Genomic DNA, 20183 nt, shown 5'->3' on the forward strand with positions numbered 1-20183 from the left:
AGTGAGAGACACCTAAAACCTCTTCCAGTGATGCAACTTTCAAATGTGCCACTCATTTGGTTTCTCAGTCTTGGTGAAGCTCATGATGGGAGGCTACAGGAAACCCCTGTTCCCCATCTACATTCCAAGAATAAAGCAAGCTGCCTTTTTACTACGTTGATTGGACTCTCTGTGTTCATTGCTGTTTGTGCTGGGAGATGTCAGTTCATTAGTTCTTAAGTGCCCAGATTTCCACAGCAAATTGGTGGTGAGGGTGAATGTGAGTGGGAAATTTGAGGATCCATTCCCAGAAGCTGAGCCCTTTTGCTGAGAAGGCTGGGTCACAAGGACACAGCCTCACCTCCCTGCCATTCAACAACTTTGGGTGGGACTGTACATAGCCTTGCTGGTGAGTAGGGAGAAGAGGAGGCTTGTAGGCAGTGGTGGGAATGGGAGAACAGAGAGCCAGATATTTCTTCGGTTGCTTTGAGGGGTGTCTCCAGCTTCCTACCCTTTCCTAGTGGGACCAGCTACTGTGAGGTCTGGAATAATCCTATTGTTCTCTGGCTGTGGGGATCTCAGGACCAGAATGTGGGCTGATACTGTTTCGAAGCTTATGCTGCCTTGGCTGGCAACAATTACTGAAAGCTTGCAACATCAACTTCACATTTAGCTAGCATTGCCATCTGGCCAGGTGGTGGAGCCAGAACCAGAAAGCAACTAATTGGCCAATAGCTGTTGCTACTTCCTCACTACTGATCGGCCAGAACATAGGTGACTTGTCATTTGTACTTCAGCAGCCAAGAGAAGCTATTGCTCCCACCTCTGGCCTTTACTGCTCACCTACTATTGTCCTAGTGCTCCCCAAGTACTGGGCATGGCAGACCCCTTAGCTTGGATGAGCCTGAGTAAGCTGCACTTACAGTCTATGACATCTCCCACAACCCAACCCTTCTAGAGGTTAAACAAGGATCCCCTAGGGTGTGGCCAAGTGTTCCAATGACCTACTCTGGAGACTAGATAGCACAAGTAAAGTGGCTTTAGTCATACAGCGGGGTAGATTTACTTGGGACTTGGTATCTAGCTTCTTCCCCCCAACCAACTTTCCCTAGTACTAAGAAGGAACACTACTCAAGCTTTTCCTGAAACCTTGGCAAAGAACATGGAGGAGTACAAGCAGGAGTTCCTGGCCTTTGTCTTTCAGGCCTTACATGCTCATAGCAGAGGCCTCACTAGAGAAAGAACATACTTCTGGAGGTGTAAGAGTCTGAGCTTCAAAGATCAAGCAGTATATTGGATGTGAGCAGCATCAGGCCAGGAAGCATCACAGGCTGGTTAGGATTAGGATGTAAGAGTGCTTAGGGCAGCTGCACACATAACAATTTTAGCTACTAGGCAAGCAAAGCACAAAAGCACTTACATATAGCTTATGACCATCTCCAACATAGGAGCTACCACAAAGATGAGGCTGATTATAAGTTTTGACTGCTGAATTTGGGGGAGACTACAAAAGGCCCCTGCCTTCTCTGCATGTAAAGGTGTCATTCCCAACCACATGTGCAGTTAAAGGAGCCCTCCAGCCCAAAGCAATCCTAAAGAGTCCCAGGGTCCTGCCTACCATTAGCTGACCATGGGAAGACTTCCTGACAAGAAGCCAGGTGGAAACCCAGCTCTGCTGTGGGGACTGGTGAGGTCAAGACAGATGGACTTTTTTTTTCTTTAGTGTTAACAGGGCTTCTATGTATCCCTGGCTATCCTTGAATTTGCTCTGTAAACCAGGATGGCCACAAACTCTGAGATCCCCTCCCCTGCTTCCCAAGTACTGAGATTAAATTAAAGGTGTGTGCCACCACTACCTGGCTGGAAAGATGATCTTTTCTAAAGAGGCCTTATACTAGAAAAGAGAAAGCCTAAGCCATTTTGGCAATCAGAACAATGAAAGAAAACAGGACACCAGGGAAAGTACAATTATCCATTCAGTATCACTACTGTCCAGGCAGACAAGGGCAGCTGGATTCCCAGCCCTCCCCAAAGACACAGGAGTCCCGTGTCTTAAATGTACTCATGACAGATAGCAACTGTTTATTGAAAGAAGCAATAGAAGGCTGAGGATGCTGCCCTCAGGCCTGGATGTGGCTCTTTGCACTGAAGGCTAGGTAGTAGATCACTATGCCGATCACTGCAGCCAGCACTTCTGTGGAGACCCAAGGCCCATTCCAGGTGCCCTATATAAGAAAAAGATCAAAATTACCTCAGGCGAGTGACAGAGGAGAGTAGGCCAGCCACTCTTAGTCACTTGTTCTCAGAACACAGAGAGCAGTGATACCAAAACTTGGGCTGCAGCAGATGGTAGCTTTCACTTAAACTCACCCCCCCCCAAATGAATAAATGAAGTGTGCCCTGTGTTCTCTGCTCCCAAGACAAGGCCACTTACCCGATGATCCACACTGACTGTAAACAGGGGTGGGATGATGGAAACGTCCTCATTATTTCTCTGAGCCTGTAAGGGAGGTGCTGGGGTCAAAAGGTGCTGGACAGGCTTCCAGTTAAGGGAGAAATGAGCAAGAGACAAATGAAGAAGCAGGAGCAGGAAGAAGGCTCCTGCTCCGTGTAAGCTACACTGCTGATGGTGCAGAAGGGCAGTACATAGCGATCAGGATGACAGGGCTACAGAAATGGGGCATGCAGTTCCCAGATGACACTTGCCTTCCTTAGGAGGCTGTAGGACTCTTCATCGAAGAATCTGACCTCATAAGTGCCTGCGTGGGCGCTCTTGTGCTCCAGGCTCCATGAAACCTTGTTGGGTGTTTGGCAAAGGGCGGGCATAGCAGACACATGAAGGGCTACTCTGCTAGTGCGGGCACAGCACCATTATGAGCAGGTGCTTGAGTCTTTGATCTCTAACCCTGTTTTGAGCCATTTCCCCAACAACCCTGGATTCAGTAGCCCTTACCTGGTATCGGCCCACATCCTGGCCCCGGGTTACAGGAAACTGTTTTCCACTAACGTCAGCATAAAGAGCCATGTTCTGGATTGGGGAAGGAGTGAGGATAATAAAGCAAGAGTCACATTTTCCTTCTTTGGGCACACACAGAACCCCCATTATGCGGCTCAAAGCAGTACCATGACTAGGAAGAGTAGTCCAGTTGAAGGCTATATTGGTAGGGGTTGCTATAGAAGACCCAAGGCAAATGCCTTCCACAGCCCATAGCCATGCTAGGTCATACCCATGGATACTGTCACCATCTTCCTTCCTGTTTCCCTAGAGGTGAGTAGAGCAAGATCTTCCCTATGACCAGCTTAACCTAACCCACAGCAAGTCTATTAGCTGTATACAGAAGTAGGATGATAAAAATGGCCTTGTTTCATGCCAAACGAGGTATTTAACCATAGAGTATTGACCCTCCCCCAAAATAAGGTCCAATTTCTTTTAGATTTTTGAAAGAGCAGGTCAGGGGCTCAGGCTGGGGTTTCCAATTTTAAACTCAGAGAATATCCATCCAGACACACACGCAGGCAAACTGCAACCAGAAAGAAGATGAAGGGTCATGGGGTCTGACACTAGTTCTTTCTCCCGTTCCAGACATTCATCCAGGAAACAGTGGGGTATCTACCCACATTACTGCATGGAGGCAAAGCATACCAATAAGGTCAGGAAAATGCTCTTGAAGTACTTGCTAGGATCTGGCCTCACTGTGCCCTCATCTCTCCTGCACCCTGTGAATTGGAATCCTTATTCTCCCAGTTGATAGGATCCTCGGGTCACTGTCAACTGCCAGTGAAGAGCACTGCCACCCTTATCTCTTCCCCTGAACCCTCTCTGCTGAGTCCTACTGTCTCACCTGGACCCTGTTCTTGCAAGTCAGTGAGATCTCCACGATGAATACGGTCTCTGTAGAAATGACAGCATCTGAGGTTGTATAGTAAGAAGGGGTGATCTGGGGCTCCAGGCAGGCTTCTGCTGTGGGGAAGAGGCAAAGCCAATTTGTGTGTTCCAGGCAAAAGGCAAAAGGGTTTACCCTGGCTCTGCCTCTCAGACTTGGTGAACTGAGGACACACAAGTCCTTCTGTTGCTGACAGGGAGGTCTGGGAGGTGGATTCTAGTACTCGGTCTGAAGTATAATGGAAGGGACCAGTGAGAGATGTTGAGACAGGTCAGGATGGGGTAGGGAAGACTCTGCAGAGGTAAAAACATGGATGCAAAAACATGGAAGGAGCAGGAGTGTATTTGAGGGGTCTGATTTATTGAATTAGTACCTGAGTCCAGGTCACGGAGGCCACAAAGCAGCTTACCTGGGCCTGAAGCACCCCAGAAGCCCAGTAAACCAAGATAGCCTCATGTACTGAAAGCATTCTGTAGACACTAAGTGGGGTACTGGCAACACACAAGGACTTTCAAAGAAGAGTCTCTAGACAATGCCAAGAATGGTCCTAGTGTTTCCAGAGAGAAGTAAACTCTGGACCCAAACATCAACCTGTTCCTGTAACTAAACACGTCTAAAGAAATGTGGTCACAGGGAAAAAATAAGGTTATTATGTCACAGGGTATTAAGTAAACACTAACTGGGAAAGTCCTATCCAACTGTTCTGTGTCTTGGAACCCTTCAGTACCCCGCTAAGCTGGGCCTTTTTCCTGTGGACATTGTGGAGCCCCTAAAAGGTTTTAAAGCCAGGTTTGTCTCTTTGAGGCGGTCCTCTAAAAAGTTCCAAAACAGGCGTCTGGACTCCAGGTTGAGTTCAACCCCACCACAGGGAGTTATCAATGGATCTGTGCACTGCTCAATTCTGCTATGAACCTTGGGAAGGATATACCAGGGCCTCATGGAAAGTCGAGGCTCTGGGCACTAAAAGCCCTTGTTCACTTCTTTGGCTCCCTCTCTAACTTGCCTCCAGCACTTACTCTGCTCCTCTGCCTGGAGTGTCCTTGCTTCCTCTCTTAGCCTGGCCTACACGATACTGGTTCCTCTCTGCCAGCACTACTTCTCACACAGGTTATTGCCAGGTGCTGATAAGCACTGCTCTTGCGACTACCTTCTGAAACAGGAATCAAGGACATATCACCTTCCCGGCTGGAACTGATGGCCGGAGCATAGTGCGCCTTTGGGGTACTCCCAAAAGCAGACATGGAAGGATTTGCTCTTCCAGCCGCCTGGCTGGCAGGTAAACGTGTATGTGGTGCTTCGCTCGCCACGACACGATACCCAGCGGGGTTAGATCCCAGCAGCGAAGAGCCCCAGGAAGGGCCAGACCCCAGCCTCGCGCGCACCCTTCCTCCCCCAACACCACCTGCTATGGGACAGAGGTTCGCCCAAAATAAGGTCCGGTCAGGCCGCTACCTGAGCAGCAAGATAAGCTGGACAGCAGGAGTAGCGCCAGGGCGCCGAAAGATGCCATCGCCGCCATCGCCTCTTCTCTGCCGAAAGGAAAAGAGAGCAAGCCGCCCTGAACATGCGGAGCAGACGAGGAAGCGCGACGCGTAAGCGATCTCAACACCCAATCGTGCACAGTCGGGCTGGGCCGGGCCTGGTGACGTTGCTGGCGGCACTGACGTGTCCGCTTTCCCGGCCAGAGTCCCAACCGGTGGCACTTCCCTCCTTTTCCCCCCCAACAAGATGGCGACAACAGTGCTCCAGGAACCGGAAGGGGGCGTAGGAACCTATGAAACCGTGCGCGTGCGTAGTGCTAGCTTTTCTTATCCCGCACCCCGGACCTCTCACTGGCTAAATTCTCGCGAGAACGGTGTCTTAACGTTTTGACCTGTAGAGGTCCTCACTTTTCGTCATGGCGCTGAAGGTGGCAATAGCTGCTGGCAGTGCTGCAAAGGCAGTGTTCAGGCCAGCTGTCCTCTGCCGTCCTTGGGAGGTGAGTGGTGAATGGGTGGTGGGACAGTTGCAGCGCTCACTGGGGGACTTCACACCCCATTGAGACCAGGAGTGGGGTAGCGGCTCTTTGAGCGACCTGGAGTGCAATTGGCTGTGCGGGCCTTAGGAGGGGCGGGGAGAGGGCTGCACGCCGGGGTTCATTGGTCACATCTGCTTTCAGTGAGGAGGATGGCCGAAGTTGGCTCTGGTCTGGCTCCTCTAGGGAGGGGGTGGTCTGTAGCTGGTGACAGGGGCTCCGGAAGAGCTGGAAAGGTGGATCGCTGTGGCTGAGTGTGTCCTCCCTGGTGTCCTTGTGGAAGCCCTTTTGAAGAGGTCACGTGTTCTTGCCCGCCTCGCCCTTTCCACTTGCGTTGGTGTCTGGTTCCCGGAGTCAATTACTCCCTGGGTTTCCCTCTCTTAGACTGCTTTGTCACCTGTCCTACTGGAGGTGGAGACTCAGCCTTTACGAATGACTCTTGATCCTTCTTATAGCTCCAGACCCCCTGCCTCTCAAGCGGCTTGACACTTGATTCTAGCCAAAAGGCCAACAAGCAAACCCAAGCCCCTGTAATGAGACTGAACCAGGGTTCTGAGACTGGAAGCCGCTGGGGCTTTGCTTCCTCAACTTTCTCTTTGGGAGTCTTGGTTAGCCCGTTTAGCTTTTGGTTAGCACGGCTTAGCACCAGCCAACCAGCAACTAGCTCTGGGGAATAAGAGCTCTGACCTCCAGACCATGTTCCCCCACTGACCCAGAGCATGGCCTTAAGCCAGTTCTCTCTCTGAGTTCCAGTTTCCTTTCTGTCCAGTGAAGAAAGAGGACTTCACATTCTCAAAGCATTTGACAACTCTTAGCTTCCAGAACTCAATGTTGCCTGCAGCCTCTTTTACTTACTATGTTTCTCCCCTCTGTTCTCTGGGAGAGGGAGTTGTATATGCTTATTGAATTCTATTTAAAATGTGGACTTCAACTCCTCAACCTGCCTCATATTGGGCTACTTTGATTGGACAATCTGGGTGTATGAGGGAGAGCTTTGTAATCCCCTAAAAGAAACTACTCACATCTGTATAGAGCAAGATTAAGGATTTGTGTTTGGGGACTTTTCTGACTGGGACAAAGGCCGTTGTCACATCTGGCACAGGTAGCAACTGTGGGACAGGTTCAGCACTAACAGTGCTGTTGCCTTCCGTGAACAGGGCTGCTGAGACTGTGAGTCACACCTGGTGCAGGCCCTTAGCAGGCTGGCTCATTGTCACAGCTGAAGCCCAGGAGGCATTCACTGCTGGGAGTTACTGTGGTCAGCCTTGCAGCTCCCAGGGACACTAACTTTGAACTAACTCTCTGACTGAGAAGCTAGTAGAGTGAGGGTCGGTGTACTTTAGCTCAGCTCCATCCTGCTGGGGCTTGTGAACAACTTGTATACCTCCTCTTGTTTAGACTTTCCAGCAGTTAAATGAAATTGGTGCCTCCATTCCATGGGTTGACCAATTGCCCCTCTTTTTGATTTTTGAAGCATAGTTTACGTTACCCAGGCTAGCCTTGAAATTGTTATGTATATGAGAATGATCTTGAATTTTTCCGGTCCTCCTGCCTCACCTCCTAGGTGCTAGGACTACAGGTGTGTGCTGCTATGCCTGATTGCTATTCCATGGATTTTGATAAAGACACACAACCATTTCACGAGTAGCAAATGGCAGATTTACTAGATATCCTTGGTCTCCATCTGTTTCTTCGTTTTCTGACGTTCTTATTCACTTAGGAAATGGTCCTTGTCATCCAAGCACTGGGCTAGGCACTGTGCATGGTCTTGGAATGACAGGAGGGGAGGGTCAGACAAATATGTGCTCTGTTCTCAGAGGTTAGAAAGAGAGCAGGGAGGTGATAATCAGGTAGAGTTATGTTTCTTAGATGGGTAGGGGTAAGGTATAAGTAGAACTTAATAGCCCAGGGAAGGCTCCCAGAAGGAAGGGCTATCTATACTACCTTCTGATAGAAGGCATGGAAACCCTGCACACAAGATGAATCTGATGTTGACAAGTACTAGAAAAAAAACAAAGAAGTTCCAAGTATGCCTATGGCTGCATACGTAGTGAGGGACCTTTGGGGCTCTGGCCCTAGCAGTCAACCTTCCTAGTTCTTGGCTTGGGCCATTGAGTGGCATTCCTGCTTTGCTAGTGCCATGGTTCCTGGGCCTCTTGTAACTGTGGGCTAGGAGAACCCAGAGAGGGAGGGTCAGAGTCTACCTGAGCAAAGAAGGCAATGCTCTTTAGAAAATGGCTATGTCTCTGCTATTGGTTAGACCGTTCTGCTACTGTCTGGTGGGTAAGTGGCAGAAAATCATCAGTTTACAGGGAAGAATTTAGCTGTGCCGTGCCAGTGCCTCCTTGAGTATTTCTAAGTGAGTGAGGCACAGCAAGAAGGGGAGTTAAGCTTTTCTGTGGAGCTGAGGATGCGGCCTCTCCTTCCAGGACAGTGGATTACTTCTCAGCACCTAGCCCATTTGGCCCAAATGGCTTTTTTTTTCCTGAAGCTATCAGAGTGTCACCAGCATGGCCAAACATAGCTGCTTCCCAGTCATGAGATTGGGGACATTCATAATCCGTCCAGGATGCACCATAAAGCTGCTTGCATTTCCTTGTGATAGCCATACTAGAGATTGGTATCTGTTATCAGTCTTTCCAGAAATGGCTGTGGGTTTCTAAGTATTTTTTTATGTCTATTCTGAAGGACCATTCCCTACAGGTGACAGTGCTTATCCCAGGGCAGTGGTGTGCTTGCTATACCTTCCTTACTTCCTTACCCATTTGCATTTATTATAGTGGCTGTGTACTGGCTTTGTAATAAGGAAAAATGAGGAAAGACCTAATGAAATTATTGCTCAGAGTTGCTGACTTGTTGAGAGTATTCTTTTGCAACATTTCAAGTTTACCAGTCTTTTTCCATGCACATGTAGCAGTAATTGACCAAAAGAGAATCCAAAGCCAATACACAAGTGGGATGGGGACATACAGTTCTGTTTTTATTATGCTTTAGAGACAAGACCTCATTCTGTCACCCTTGCTGGCCTGGAACTCACTATGTAGACCAAGCTGGCCAGCCTTGAACTCACAAAGATCTTCTTGCCCCTGCCTTCTGGGGGCTAGGATTAAAGCTACAATGCCAGGCTGGGCATACAGTTTTTATTATGCTGATTCACAAAGGGAATGAAATATTGGGCCCACTTTGTCTGATGCTCCTGTGGAACAGTTGCTGGGAATGGAGGCTTTGGAATGTCCTAGGCACATGATAAACTGTTGTTTACTGGTTATCAGTTTCTCTCTGCCAAGAGCTAGGCTAGCTCTTTCGAACTTAACATTGGCATCTGGGTTCTCTTTGACAGGTTCTAGGTGCCATTGAGGCCCCTCGGAGGAGCATTTCCTCAGTAAGTACCTCCCTTGGATGTGTATATGTACACATGCGCATATACATGAGAGGGGGAGAGCTGTGCTTATGTGTTTCCATGTGCATCCAAGTGCGTAGGTGCACGTGCACATGCACACATAATGTGCATGAGACTGTGTGTACTATGTGTATACATGACTGTGTGTTGCTCCCTGGCCTTCCTGTCCTTCCCTCTGAGGCACAGTCTCCAGAAGTCACTCATACCTCACCTCTGATTTGTGGTAGATATAGTCCCCAGGGGAATGAACCCAATTCCCTGGTCACAGCCTTGTTCCTCTAACCTTGGCTGATCCATGTCTTCTTCCTTTCTGTCTTCCCTCTAGCAACAAACAATTGTGAGTATTCTCTGAATTAGATTTGAGGGGCTCTTAGTTACTTTGGGGTTAACCCAAGTCCAGTGGTCTTGGGGTGGTGGTGGCTGCTGATCAGGAGCCTCAGAATAGCAATCTTGCCTTGGCTGACCTGTGGGATTGGTACTGGTGGGAAGAAGGGAACTGGCTCAAGTCAGGGTGCACATTGGTGTACCAAAGGGCTCACTTTCACCCTCTCCCTTCTAGCCTCCATCTGCTAAGTATGGTGGGCGGCATACAGTCACTATGATCCCAGGGGATGGCATCGGCCCGGAGCTCATGTTACATGTTAAATCTGTATTCAGGTATGGAGGGCCTGGACTTTCTTCCCTTACCTTCTCTCCCAGAGAGTGTTGTACCCCACACCAATCTGGAAGCACCCAAGAACTTTGTGCCAAGAAGCACAGGGAGTACTTTTGCCCAAGTACCCAGTCGGGGGGAAAGCCTGCTTGTAAAGCCAGGTCTTGCATCCCAATGTTTCTCATCCTGCTAGACTGACCTGGGTACAAGGAAAGTAGCACCAGTCCTGTGGGGGTCAAGTGTGACCCTTATGTTTGGCATGGATGGGTCCAGTTTCCTCTTAGCTGGAGCCAGGTCAAGGTGGAAAGCAGCAGGGAAGAGATTGATAAAGGCTTCAGGAAAGGGTGTGGAAGGCCCTAGGCAAGCCTTTTTAGCCTAACTTTACTGCAGACATGCGTGTGTGCCAGTGGACTTTGAAGAGGTGCATGTGAGCTCTAACGCTGATGAGGAGGATATCCGTAATGCCATCATGGCCATTCGCCGGAACCGTGTGGCCCTGAAGGGTGAGCCCAGGGACCAGGTTGGGGTGCTATGGTGATTCCTTTTGCCTGTATACTGACTTTTGTGGATTCCCATGGTTCCAATTTCAGGGATTTTTCTGGTTGTTGATGACTCTTGTTCTTAGCATCTGGGTAGAAGCTTCTGTGGCCTGTTGACAGTATGGTTCTATTATTTCAATGGCCTGTGTGAGCTTGCTCAGTAGCTTCCTCCCACCTTTCTTCACTGAGGCATGCCTCTGCTGGAATCTGCTTTGACCCACAGACTTTTTTTCAAAAACGAAAGATCAGAGATGTAGTTTACCCCTGTGCCTGCTGCCTTGACTCCAAGTGGCATAGTCATGGACATAAGCATTCTAATAATCCTCCCTGAGGTTTGCCTTGATTGGGTGGCACAACCTTAAACTAATAATCATTTTATGAAGTTTAACCCATCCACTGCTCTGTGTGAAGAATATGTTGGCATTGAATGGGCCTTAAACGAGCCACAGGGTGCCATAAGCACTGGGTGAAGTCAGTCTGGGAACACCTTGGAGGCGGGGACAGGTGGTCCTGCTGGACTACCAAAAAAGACTTTTCTGCTTGTCATGGTCTAATCACCTTCTAGCAGATACTATCTCATTGATCTCACTGGGCCTCTGTTTTCCTTCTCTAGATATCTGGGGCACTCTGGCCCAGACATTCTGTGGCCTAGTTGGGGCCTTTTTCAGGCAGCTCCCACCTGCCCCTGAGCTGGGCATGAAGGCCTGGCAGTAACCCTGACCAAGGTCACCTTGTTGGCCCCAGCATGGACAGCCAATTTAGTCATATACAGGAATGGTCACTCTGTGGAGCTAGCCTAGGTAGTAAATGGCACGGTGTCCTGGCTAGCTGTCAAGCATAACTATTAATTTATTTAGTAAATATTTACTGAGTACCTACTATGCCAGGTGCTTGTCAAAGTTCTTGAAACTCATCATGAGTCTCTCTCTCACACACACACAGATACATACATACACACACATGCATACGTATACATCCCTTTGAACCTCATGGAGCTCACAATGGCAGTTACATCATAGAGTTCAAGGAAGTATTTTGCTCCTGAAAATGGTCTTCTCCAGTTCTCCAACCTTTGGTGAACGTTCTCTGGGCCAGATAGGGGAATATGGCAATGCAGCTGAACCCAGAAGATCCCTTTCCAGCTTGCCTATATTGTTTGTTTTTGTTCTGTAGGCAACATCGAAACAAATCATAACCTGCCACCATCTCACAAATCCCGAAACAACATCCTTCGGTGAGAGTCATGTACACAGCATGGTGGCTCTTTGAAGACCGGGGTGGACTATGCTGGCATTCATGATCCTGTTACTAATTGGGCCTGGTTTGACTTTCTCCCTGTCACCCTCCCAGCACCAGCCTAGATCTCTATGCCAATGTCATCCACTGTAAGAGCCTGCCAGGAGTGGTGACCCGGCACAAAGACATAGACATCCTCATTGTGCGGGAAAACACAGAGGGAGAGTACAGCAGCCTGGAGCATGAGGTAGGCAAAGCTACTTGATCCTCTTGGGTGGACGGTGATGATTATGGCCAGAGTCATAGTTGAGAGAGCTTCAGAAACAAGGAAAAGGTGCCCCTACTCAAGGAATTGGAAAAGCCAAGTATACTTAGTGATAAGGCTGCGTCCTGTGGTACTCCCATTAAGCCCTTTGTTGTCCCCTGACCTCTTCTCAGAGTGTAGCAGGAGTCGTGGAGAGCCTGAAGATTATCACCAAGGCCAAGTCCCTGCGCATTGCTGAATACGCTTTCAAGCTGGCCCAGGAGAGTGGGCGTAAGAAAGTAACGGCTGTGCACAAGGCCAACATCATGTATGTATACTCCGTACCTTTCTGCCTACTTTGAACAGGTCCATGTAGGGTCTAGGGTATCAGTGACCACACTCAGGACTGTATCCTGTTGTCCCTGAGGCTCTGTGTCCTCACTATAGTGCATCCCTAGAAGAGGCGAGATAGATGGGGTTATGCTTGTTTTTCCATATGGAGAATAGGTTATAAATTAGTCCTCAGGGTTCCATGGTTCTCTGTACACCCTATTTCTCCTCTCCAACTGACTGTAGTGAGAGGCCAATCTGGTGTCTTGTATCCCCTGTCATCTAGGAAACTGGGTGATGGACTCTTCCTCCAGTGCTGCAGGGAGGTGGCAGCCCGCTACCCACAGATCACCTTTGACAGCATGATTGTGGACAACACAACAATGCAGGTAATCAGCCCAGCTGGCCCCATAGCTTTCTGCCCACCCTTGGTTCTCAGGGCTTATACAACTTGGCTCGCTTCTTTTCCCACAGCTAGTATCCAGGCCTCAGCAGTTTGATGTCATGGTGATGCCTAATCTCTATGGAAACATCGTCAACAACGTATGTGCAGGGCTAGTTGGAGGCCCGGGCCTTGTGGCTGGAGCCAATTATGGCCATGTGTATGCAGTATTTGAGACAGTGAGTAGCCAGGCACAACTCTGCCATCTTTCTCTTATGTTATAGTTGGTATCCCACAGTGGTGTTCAGCCATTGGTACTGCTTAAGACTTAAGGTTTCTAAAGAAAACACAGACCCATGAGCATCCCTATTCCCTCTCCCAAGCCCTGATATGCCTTCTTTTGCTGTGTCTGGGATGTGCCTCACTGTGTATGGCCCACAAGTAGAATCATCTGCTATGTAGTCTAACATTTTCTCACCTACCCCCTTCTTCTCTTTTCCAGGCTACAAGGAACACAGGCAAAAGTATTGCCAATAAGAACATTGCTAACCCCACTGCCACACTGCTAGCAAGTTGCATGATGCTAGACCACCTCAAGTAAGTGGCTTCTTAATGCCCGATCATGAGTCCTCTGGCCAGCCTCTAGGCCCTGAGAACCAAAAGCTTGTTCTCTTCATCCTCTAGGCTCCACTCATATGCCACCTCCATCCGCAAAGCTGTCTTAGCATCCATGGACAATGAAAATGTAAGGTTCCTCTTGTCCCACTTCCAGTTTCCTTTCCTCTAGCCCATGTTATACTAGTCTGATGAGTCCTATATGCCTCAGGCAGTGACCAGCACTGACTGTGGCCTGTAAGGGAATGGTGGTATTGGCCTCCTGGTGCCAGTTCCTTGCCCTTCTAACTATAGGAAACAGTGGGTAGCCCTGGGCCACCATAGGGTTGTGGCAGACTTTGGCCTGATATGTTCAAGCTTTCTGTTTTCCTCCAGATGCACACTCCAGACATTGGAGGCCAAGGTACCACATCTCAAGCCATCCAGGACATTATTCGTCACATCCGCATCATTAATGGCCGGGCTGTCGAAGCTTAACTATCCTTGCATTTATTTCAGTCTGTCCATAGGACCCCCTTCTCACTCTAGCAGTCCTCCTAGCTTGGTGGATGGGCTCCAGAATAAAGCCACTTCTGCCCTAGAACTTGGCCACGTGCTTACCTCATACCAAGACACCAGTGTTTTGGTTCCTCCTTTATTAAGAAAGAAACAGGTACTCTTTCCCACTCAGGACCCTCTAGGAGGATCACAAGTAGACAGGTTGAGATGTGAGCCTTGCCCCAGAATTTCTGTCCTGCCATGGGGGCTGGGGAGTGAGCATAACAGCACCCAGCAAGGTAGGAGAGCAACTCCCACAGGGTGGTAGAAGTTGCCTGCTTTCCCTCAAGGCACTGAGAGCTAGGGCAAAACCAGCACAGTCCCTGCTGTCGACAGCTCCAGTAAGATCTAGGGATTAAGCCAGGGGTGCTGGAGGCAGTCGGCAGCACTGGCCCGTTTCTCAGGGATGTACTCCATCATGGGCAACAGGAAGGCACTGAACTGTGTAGCTTGCTCCAGGGGCCACTCATACTTCTCCATAAGCACTTCATATAGGCCCCAATGTTTGAGGTTGTGGATATGCCGCAGCTGTCCTGGGGGGGGCGGGGGGCACAACATTAGACTGTGTCGCCTGGTAGGCTTGTTGTACCCAGTGTTCTCTCTGTCAAATCAAGGTCCCTGACCTCCCCTCTGCTCTCCTAGCCCTTGTGGCCTAAGCCTACTTGGTCCCTACCCCTGCGGTTGAAGAACTCCCGTGAATAGCGGCCTGAGAGGGCAAAAGCTGGGGGGATGTCTCCCAGAAGCTCCACGATATGAGCAATGTGGTCTGTGGACAGAGAGAATATTGGGTGTCAGGGTGGGGCAGCTGGAGATCCTAAAACCAAGGCCAGGGTTTGCCTCCCTTACCCTCATCACGACTGTAGTCTTCTCCAGAGTGAGGCTCAAATAGGTAGTCACCAGTGGCCAGCTCGAAGGCCTGGAAGGGAAGAGAGAAGTGAGGCTGTAGCAGGTGGCTGACCCTAGGCATGGAGGAGGGTGGCTGGCCCTAGACTTGGAGGTAACTGAACTAGCATACCATGCATGCTGTGCTCCAGATGTCAGCAGGGGGGCCATACTCAGCACCAATCAGCACCTCCACAGCCCTGTACTGCCGAGTCTGAATGTCCTCGGTGAAGTGTTTGTGCTGCAGGAAAAGGGAACGAACCCTGGGAGCAGGAGCCTGGGTGCAGGCTAGCCTGTCCCACAGCCCACATCTGCTTCTGGTCCATGCACCTGAGCTCCATGGAGCTCACTCTATTCTTTTTCTTTTTAGTTCTGTAGTCCAAATTTTTATATCATATTTTCCACAGCAATCAAAGTATCGTGTTATGAACAAAGATCAGTGGTACACTCACTCTATTCTTTTTTTTAATATTTATTATGTATACAATATTCTGTCTGCAGGCCAGAAGAGGTCACCAGACCTCATTATAGATGTTTGTGAGCCACCATGTGGTTGCTGGGATTTGAACTCAGGACCTTTGGAAGAATAGGCAATGCTCTTAACCACTGAGCCATCTCTTCAGCCCACTCACTCTATTCTTAAGAGTTCCCCAGATATTACAAGAGGAACTGTTTAGGTGACCTGAGGGTAGCTCCTTCCTAGTAGCTCCTGTCCCTTGCCATGGACATCGTTCTGGCCTGGCATGATTCTTCTACTTCTGCTTGAGCAGCAAAAAGTAGCTCTCAACTATACTCAAGAAGACTGCTGGCTATTTGCATTGTAGGCCGTGCCAGAGGCCTAGGATAGGGTTCCCCAAGACCAAGCACCCTGTCATCCCAAAATGCTCAACATACCACCCAGCAGGCGTTGCCCAGGTCTGCAATCTTGATCTTGATCTTGTCTGCATTTTGGGGCTCCAGGGGGTTCACCAGGAGGTTGGAAGCACCAAATGGTGCTAGGGAAAGAAGAGAAGGAAGAGAGACTGATCCTAGCCCTACTCTTCCTGGTCCTGCCTATCTACTACCCACTGTTCCCACACTTACTGCTAGGAGACAGGAGACCCCCAGTCTCACGCTGGTTAGATGAGCCTGAGAGGATGGAGCAGGAAGCCGTGGAGAACAGAGACCCTGAGAAACCTGAGGTCTGTGAGCTGGGACTAAGGCTGCGGTCACCTCCAGGCGCAGGGGATGAAGAGGCTGGAGAGGGGCCAGCCCTGGTGCCCTCCGGGTGGCAGCCTGAAGAGGAGGTGGAGCCGCTGCCCCGCTCTAATCTTGAACTGGAGTCTGTGAAGAAGGGGCAGAAGGCCATATGAGCAGAGGCCTGCATTCCACATGCATACTTAGTGGCCCAGTGCCCTTTTTGACCCCTCACCCTCAGCCTGTACTGCGACCTCCATGGCCTCCAGCCTCTGCAAGTCCCGCAGCCGCTCCTCCAGCAGCCGCTTCTGTTGCTTCCTTTTGCGCCTCATCTTCTTCCTCTTGTTTTTGGACAGCTTACCAGTCTGCCACCAGAGTCAGGGTCACCTGCCTGGCTTCCCTGCCCAGCCCTGGACCCCAGAACTAACTCCTATGGGCATCAGGAAAATGGCGCTACTACCTTTTGTCTCACACTTAGTCCCAGCCTCTTTATCCATTTCTCTGCCTACCCTCCTACCCCTACTCCATACAACTTTGTGGGTTTGGGGAGAACCTAGTGGGCCCACCCTAAATTGTTCCTTGTCCACTCCTAGCTTAGATGAAGTGGTCCGAAGCAGTCATTTGGGAAAGGTACAGTATCCTTCCATTGAGGTGGGAGTGGGCCCAGTAGTCACCAGAGGCAGCTTGGAGCACATGACCTACTCTGTGTAACCACTCTTCTCAGGTACCCAGCTTTTTAGAGGGACCGCTGCATAAGTTCAAAAGGTGTAACCGGTGTGGCTGAGGAGCCGAGCTCTGAGGATGTGTCCTCGTCTGACTTGGATGGGAAAAGGGGACAGGAAGAGTGGGGGTGCCACAACTTACCAAGACCTCCTGGGGGGCAGTACTGACTGGGGATAGGGATCGAGGAGAGAAAAAAGAATAGTAATTCAGGGATTGAGGCCCAGAGTTCTGGTGCCAGTCCCCACACATGCTCTTGATACCTGTGGAACGGGATGGGGGCTGGGCCCCTGTCTGCTGCCACTCGGTGGCTTCAGCAGCCAGGCGCCTGATGTAGGCATCTCCGACACACAGTAGGATGTTCTCAGGCTTGATGTCCGTGTGAATGATCTTGCACTTAGTATGGAGGTAATCCAGACCATGTAGCACCTGGAGAAAGCTACAGCTGAACCACAGCAGCCACATCCAGCCAAACTGGGCAGCCTGGGACAGCACCTACCTGCCTAACAATGCTCTTAACACAGGGCACAGGCAGACCCTGGTAATTGGACTTGATGATCCACTTGAGGAGCTGGTGACCCAGAACCTCTAGCACCATGCACACATCTGGACTTGGAGTGAAGGGCAGCCAGAGACACAACTAAGGCACAGGTTTACCTACAATCCACCTTGTAAGCACCTAGGCTTCAGCTGTGCAGAGGTCAGGGAAGCAGAACTTTCCCTGGACCATCTTGGTGGCTACCACTGTCTCAGTTTATTATTTATAGTGTTTCTGTCACCTGCAAAGATGTGCCAGTTGGGATGGTACCTTTTGTCATCCTAGAGATGCCTCTTAGACCAGCCTTAACTCTTCTGCCCAATTGTTCCAAAAGGCCTCAAAAGCATACGTTTATATTTAGGGTCATTCAGCAGCATCCACAGATAATCATCGTTCCCCTGCTCAGAAACACAAATGCTCAAAGGGCATTGTTGGGTTGCTTCATGGGCTATCCCTGCAAGGGCTGAGTCCCATGGTGCAGACCGGAAGTCTGAATTCCTTCGACTGCCCTATTTCTCATCCTTTGAAGGATACGAACTCCATTAACTCCTGAGATTCTGAAGTCATCAATGAGCTGAACAATGGTCTCTCTTTTGGGGTCACTAGGGTCACTGTCCCGGACCTGGAACAAAAAGGCAAGGAGCCACAGATGGCTCCAACCTGTTCCTCACAGCTGCTCAGCTCCCCTAAAGTACTTCTGGCCCCCTTTCCCAGTCCAGCTGGGGCCCACTTAAAGAGAGGCAGCTGCCTCTTTCAGATCTCTGCCCTCTAGGTCCTCTTACTTGGCAGAGCCAGCTGGAGCCTGCCCCCTCTGGGAGCCCTGCCCCACTGCAGGGCCCCACATTGCCAGGCCCAAGGCAGTTCAAGAAGCCGGGAACAGTAGGGGAGGCGCCTCACACATTTCAGGAGCTTGATCTCATCCACAGCTGTCTCTGTGTAATGTCCTGCACTCTTCACTACTTTCAGAGCCACGAAGCGCTTGCGCCTGTAATACGGAGACCCTCATAGGCTGCCAGCCTTTGCCAGACTCACATGGTCATGGTGGTTGCCTCAACCAAACCCACAGACAGATACCAGCCACTCACTGAATATCCCAGCAGAGCCAGACGGTAGAGAAGTGGCCCCAGCCTAGCTTGCGCACCACGTGGTACCGCCCATTGAACAAATCACCTATCTTCACTGGGTAGTAGCCACCTGCAGAAGGGAGCCAATAGATCAGAGCAGGACATCTCTCTCTCTCCTATCCCTCAAGATAGCCTAGTCCTGCTGACCATCTGTCCCATGAAGGGCTTAGTCTCTGGGCACCTTCTTCCTCCCAGGCTCTACCAAGCCCCTACAGTGGTAATCTGACTGACCACGTGCAGCCAAGGTCAGGCCTTACCCTTGCAATAGTCCTTGGGGTCTTCCTGCTCCTCATCATCAGAGCCCAGGAGCCCCTGCAGCAACCGAGGTGCTGGTGTGGCTGGAGCTAATTCAGAGCCTGAAGACTCGGGCCCACAGGAGGTCTGAGAGCTGCGGTGAAGAGGGAGAACATAGTGAGCTCACAAGGTGCAAGGGACTTCAGTCTCCCCAGCTTGATCATACCTGCTGCTGCTGCCACCACAATCCACAGCACCACTACCACCAGCACTGGCACTCATCCTGATGTCGCAGCCCAAAGCTCTCTGATGCACTGGCCCACTGTTTCTGTGGGACCCAGCCGTGGCAAGTGCATTTATAGCCTCTGCTGCTGATCTCACCCGCCTTTATAAATAGCCTCCCAGCTGCTCAGCTGTGGGCAAGGTATGCAGCAGAGGGAGGGGCAGTGCACTGATGGCCGCCTTGGAGAGTCCAGCCCCTAGGCTGAACCCCTGTTTCACTCACACTCTAGAGACAGAGGGGACCACCAAGCTGGGATTATGGCAGTGACTCAGTCCCTAGACGGATTCCCCACAATCCAGGACCAGCCAAGGAAGACACCTACATGGAGATGGAGCAGTCTGGAGCTCCTGCACCCTAGGACTGTGGTGAAAGGTTCCTATGAAAGAATGTAGTTGACATGGTGACCAGATACTTAGGCTGAGCTCTCTCTAAACGTGGCATGTCACTTGCTTTCTTGAACTTCCCACTTAACCCATGTGAGTACCTTTTTGGAGGTGACCCCTGGCAGTCCCATCTGAACCCCACTTTTTGTTCATTCTCAGCCCTGATTCCAGCATTTTTGTAATTCACAGATCCTCCCAATACAGGTGGGGAGCCCAGATCTCCCTTAAATGTTGCTGAGCAAGGGTCAAAGGCGAAAGCTAAAAACAACTCATTACTCCCATCAGAGGCAACCAGCCCATCAGATCACTATTGACTTGTATAGCCTCCTACCCTTAGCTCCAGAGCTGGCCACCTCTACCTTAATGACTTGACGTGGGAAGGTCATCTGTCTATCTGTTGCTTTCATTGGTTAATTAATAAAGAAACTGCTTGGCCTGATAGGTCAGAACATAGATGGGTGGAGTAGACAGAACAGAATGCTGGGAAGAAGGGAAGTGAGGGCAAACGCAATGGAACCAGCCGCCAGGTCAGACATGCTGAATCTTTCCCGGTAAGCCACCACCTCATGGTGCTACACAGATTATTAGAAATGGGTTAATCAAGATGTGAGAATTAGCTGATAAGAGGCTAGAACTAACGGGTCAAGCAGTGTTTAAAAGAATATAGTTTCGCCGGGCGGTGGTGGCGCACGCCTTTAATCCCAGGACTTGGGAGGCAGAGGCAGGCGGATCTCTGTGAGTTCGAGACCAGCCTGGTCTACAAGAGCTAGTTCCAGGACAGGCTCCAAAACCACAGAGAAACCCTGTCTCGAAAAACCAAAAAAAAAAAACAAAAAAAAAAACAAAAAAAAAAGAACATAGTTTCTGTGTTATTATTTCCGGGGCTAAGCTAGCCGTGCGGAAGCCAGGTGGGACGAAAAGCAGGCCTGTTCGCCTCTCTACTACAATGACTTTCTCCACCAAATTTACAGGTACCTGCCATGGGCCAGCCAGCTTTGCCACATCCACCAGGAGAACAAAAACCCTGCAGT

General features: G+C 50.2%; 3 protein-coding genes across 10 annotated transcripts; 1 reads left to right on the plus strand and 2 right to left on the minus strand.

The window, feature by feature from the left end:
* Positions 1 to 1937: 1937 nt before the first annotated feature.
* Ssr4 (signal sequence receptor subunit 4) lies at positions 1938 to 5600 on the minus strand. Of its 6 annotated transcripts, none has more exons than XM_057759884.1 (7): positions 5316 to 5398; positions 4880 to 5013; positions 3822 to 3937; positions 2933 to 3007; positions 2686 to 2775; positions 2414 to 2479; positions 1938 to 2204 (listed from the first exon to the last, which is right to left on the minus strand). In XM_057759884.1, the coding sequence occupies exons 4-7, from the start codon at positions 3002 to 3004 to the stop codon at positions 2100 to 2102; spliced, it is 333 nt and encodes a 110-aa protein (XP_057615867.1). In that variant the 5' UTR covers positions 3005 to 3007; positions 3822 to 3937; positions 4880 to 5013; positions 5316 to 5398; the 3' UTR covers positions 1938 to 2099. The 6 variants fall into 6 exon arrangements, with proteins under 6 accessions (XP_057615867.1, XP_057615866.1, XP_057615868.1 ...); XM_057759883.1 differs by having other exon boundaries at positions 3822 to 3940; XM_057759885.1 differs by lacking the exon at positions 4880 to 5013 and having other exon boundaries at positions 3822 to 3940; positions 5316 to 5600.
* Positions 5601 to 5677: 77 nt separating this feature from the next.
* Positions 5678 to 13850, plus strand: Idh3g (isocitrate dehydrogenase (NAD(+)) 3 non-catalytic subunit gamma). 2 transcript variants are annotated; one of them, XM_057759879.1, is made up of 13 exons: positions 5678 to 5841; positions 9218 to 9259; positions 9603 to 9614; positions 9837 to 9934; positions 10320 to 10432; positions 11642 to 11702; positions 11819 to 11951; positions 12143 to 12276; positions 12565 to 12667; positions 12753 to 12899; positions 13163 to 13257; positions 13345 to 13405; positions 13651 to 13850. In XM_057759879.1, the coding sequence occupies exons 1-13, from the start codon at positions 5761 to 5763 to the stop codon at positions 13750 to 13752; spliced, it is 1182 nt and encodes a 393-aa protein (XP_057615862.1). In that variant the 5' UTR covers positions 5678 to 5760; the 3' UTR covers positions 13753 to 13850. The 2 variants fall into 2 exon arrangements, with proteins under 2 accessions (XP_057615862.1, XP_057615863.1); XM_057759880.1 differs by lacking the exon at positions 9603 to 9614 and having other exon boundaries at positions 5679 to 5841.
* A 79-nt stretch (positions 13851 to 13929) lies between these two features.
* Positions 13930 to 18787, minus strand: Srpk3 (SRSF protein kinase 3). 2 transcript variants are annotated; one of them, XM_057759289.1, is made up of 15 exons: positions 18713 to 18787; positions 18510 to 18640; positions 18214 to 18322; positions 18026 to 18113; positions 17663 to 17750; positions 17090 to 17196; positions 16854 to 17019; positions 16735 to 16760; positions 16106 to 16235; positions 15778 to 16017; positions 15589 to 15689; positions 14828 to 14935; positions 14659 to 14728; positions 14486 to 14578; positions 13930 to 14345 (listed from the first exon to the last, which is right to left on the minus strand). In XM_057759289.1, the coding sequence occupies exons 1-15, from the start codon at positions 18766 to 18768 to the stop codon at positions 14161 to 14163; spliced, it is 1698 nt and encodes a 565-aa protein (XP_057615272.1). In that variant the 5' UTR covers positions 18769 to 18787; the 3' UTR covers positions 13930 to 14160. The 2 variants fall into 2 exon arrangements, with proteins under 2 accessions (XP_057615272.1, XP_057615271.1); XM_057759288.1 differs by having other exon boundaries at positions 16735 to 17019.
* Between the last annotated feature and the right edge of the window lie 1396 nt (positions 18788 to 20183).

Source organism: Chionomys nivalis, chromosome X, assembly GCF_950005125.1.
Source record: "Chionomys nivalis chromosome X, mChiNiv1.1, whole genome shotgun sequence".
NCBI lineage: Eukaryota > Metazoa > Chordata > Mammalia > Rodentia > Cricetidae > Chionomys > Chionomys nivalis.

What these genes read in the sequence shown, in the direction of transcription:
- Ssr4 (XM_057759885.1), bottom strand. Translation starts at nt 5,382, where the DNA reads ATGGCGGCGATGGCATCTTTCGGCGCCCTGGCGCTACTCCTGCTGTCC. An exon ending in CAGCTTATCTTGCTGCTCAG is followed by an intron (nt 3,941 to 5,315) that starts GTAGCGGCCTGA and finishes TCTTCCCCACAG; the next exon opens with CAGAAGCCTGCCTGGAGCCC. An exon ending in CCTACAGCCTCCTAAGGAAG is followed by an intron (nt 2,480 to 2,685) that starts GCAAGTGTCATC and finishes CCTCCCTTACAG; the next exon opens with GCTCAGAGAAATAATGAGGA.
- Idh3g (XM_057759879.1), top strand. Translation starts at nt 5,761, where the DNA reads ATGGCGCTGAAGGTGGCAATAGCTGCTGGCAGTGCTGCAAAGGCAGTG. An exon ending in ACAGCAGCCTGGAGCATGAG is followed by an intron (nt 11,952 to 12,142) that starts GTAGGCAAAGCT and finishes ACCTCTTCTCAG; the next exon opens with AGTGTAGCAGGAGTCGTGGA. An exon ending in TGTATGCAGTATTTGAGACA is followed by an intron (nt 12,900 to 13,162) that starts GTGAGTAGCCAG and finishes TCTCTTTTCCAG; the next exon opens with GCTACAAGGAACACAGGCAA.
- Srpk3 (XM_057759288.1), bottom strand. Translation starts at nt 18,768, where the DNA reads ATGAGTGCCAGTGCTGGTGGTAGTGGTGCTGTGGATTGTGGTGGCAGC. An exon ending in TGTGGTGGCAGCAGCAGCAG is followed by an intron (nt 18,641 to 18,712) that starts GTATGATCAAGC and finishes TCTTCACCGCAG; the next exon opens with CTCTCAGACCTCCTGTGGGC. An exon ending in CTGCCCCCCAGGAGGTCTTG is followed by an intron (nt 16,236 to 16,734) that starts GTAAGTTGTGGC and finishes CTCTGGTGGCAG; the next exon opens with ACTGGTAAGCTGTCCAAAAA.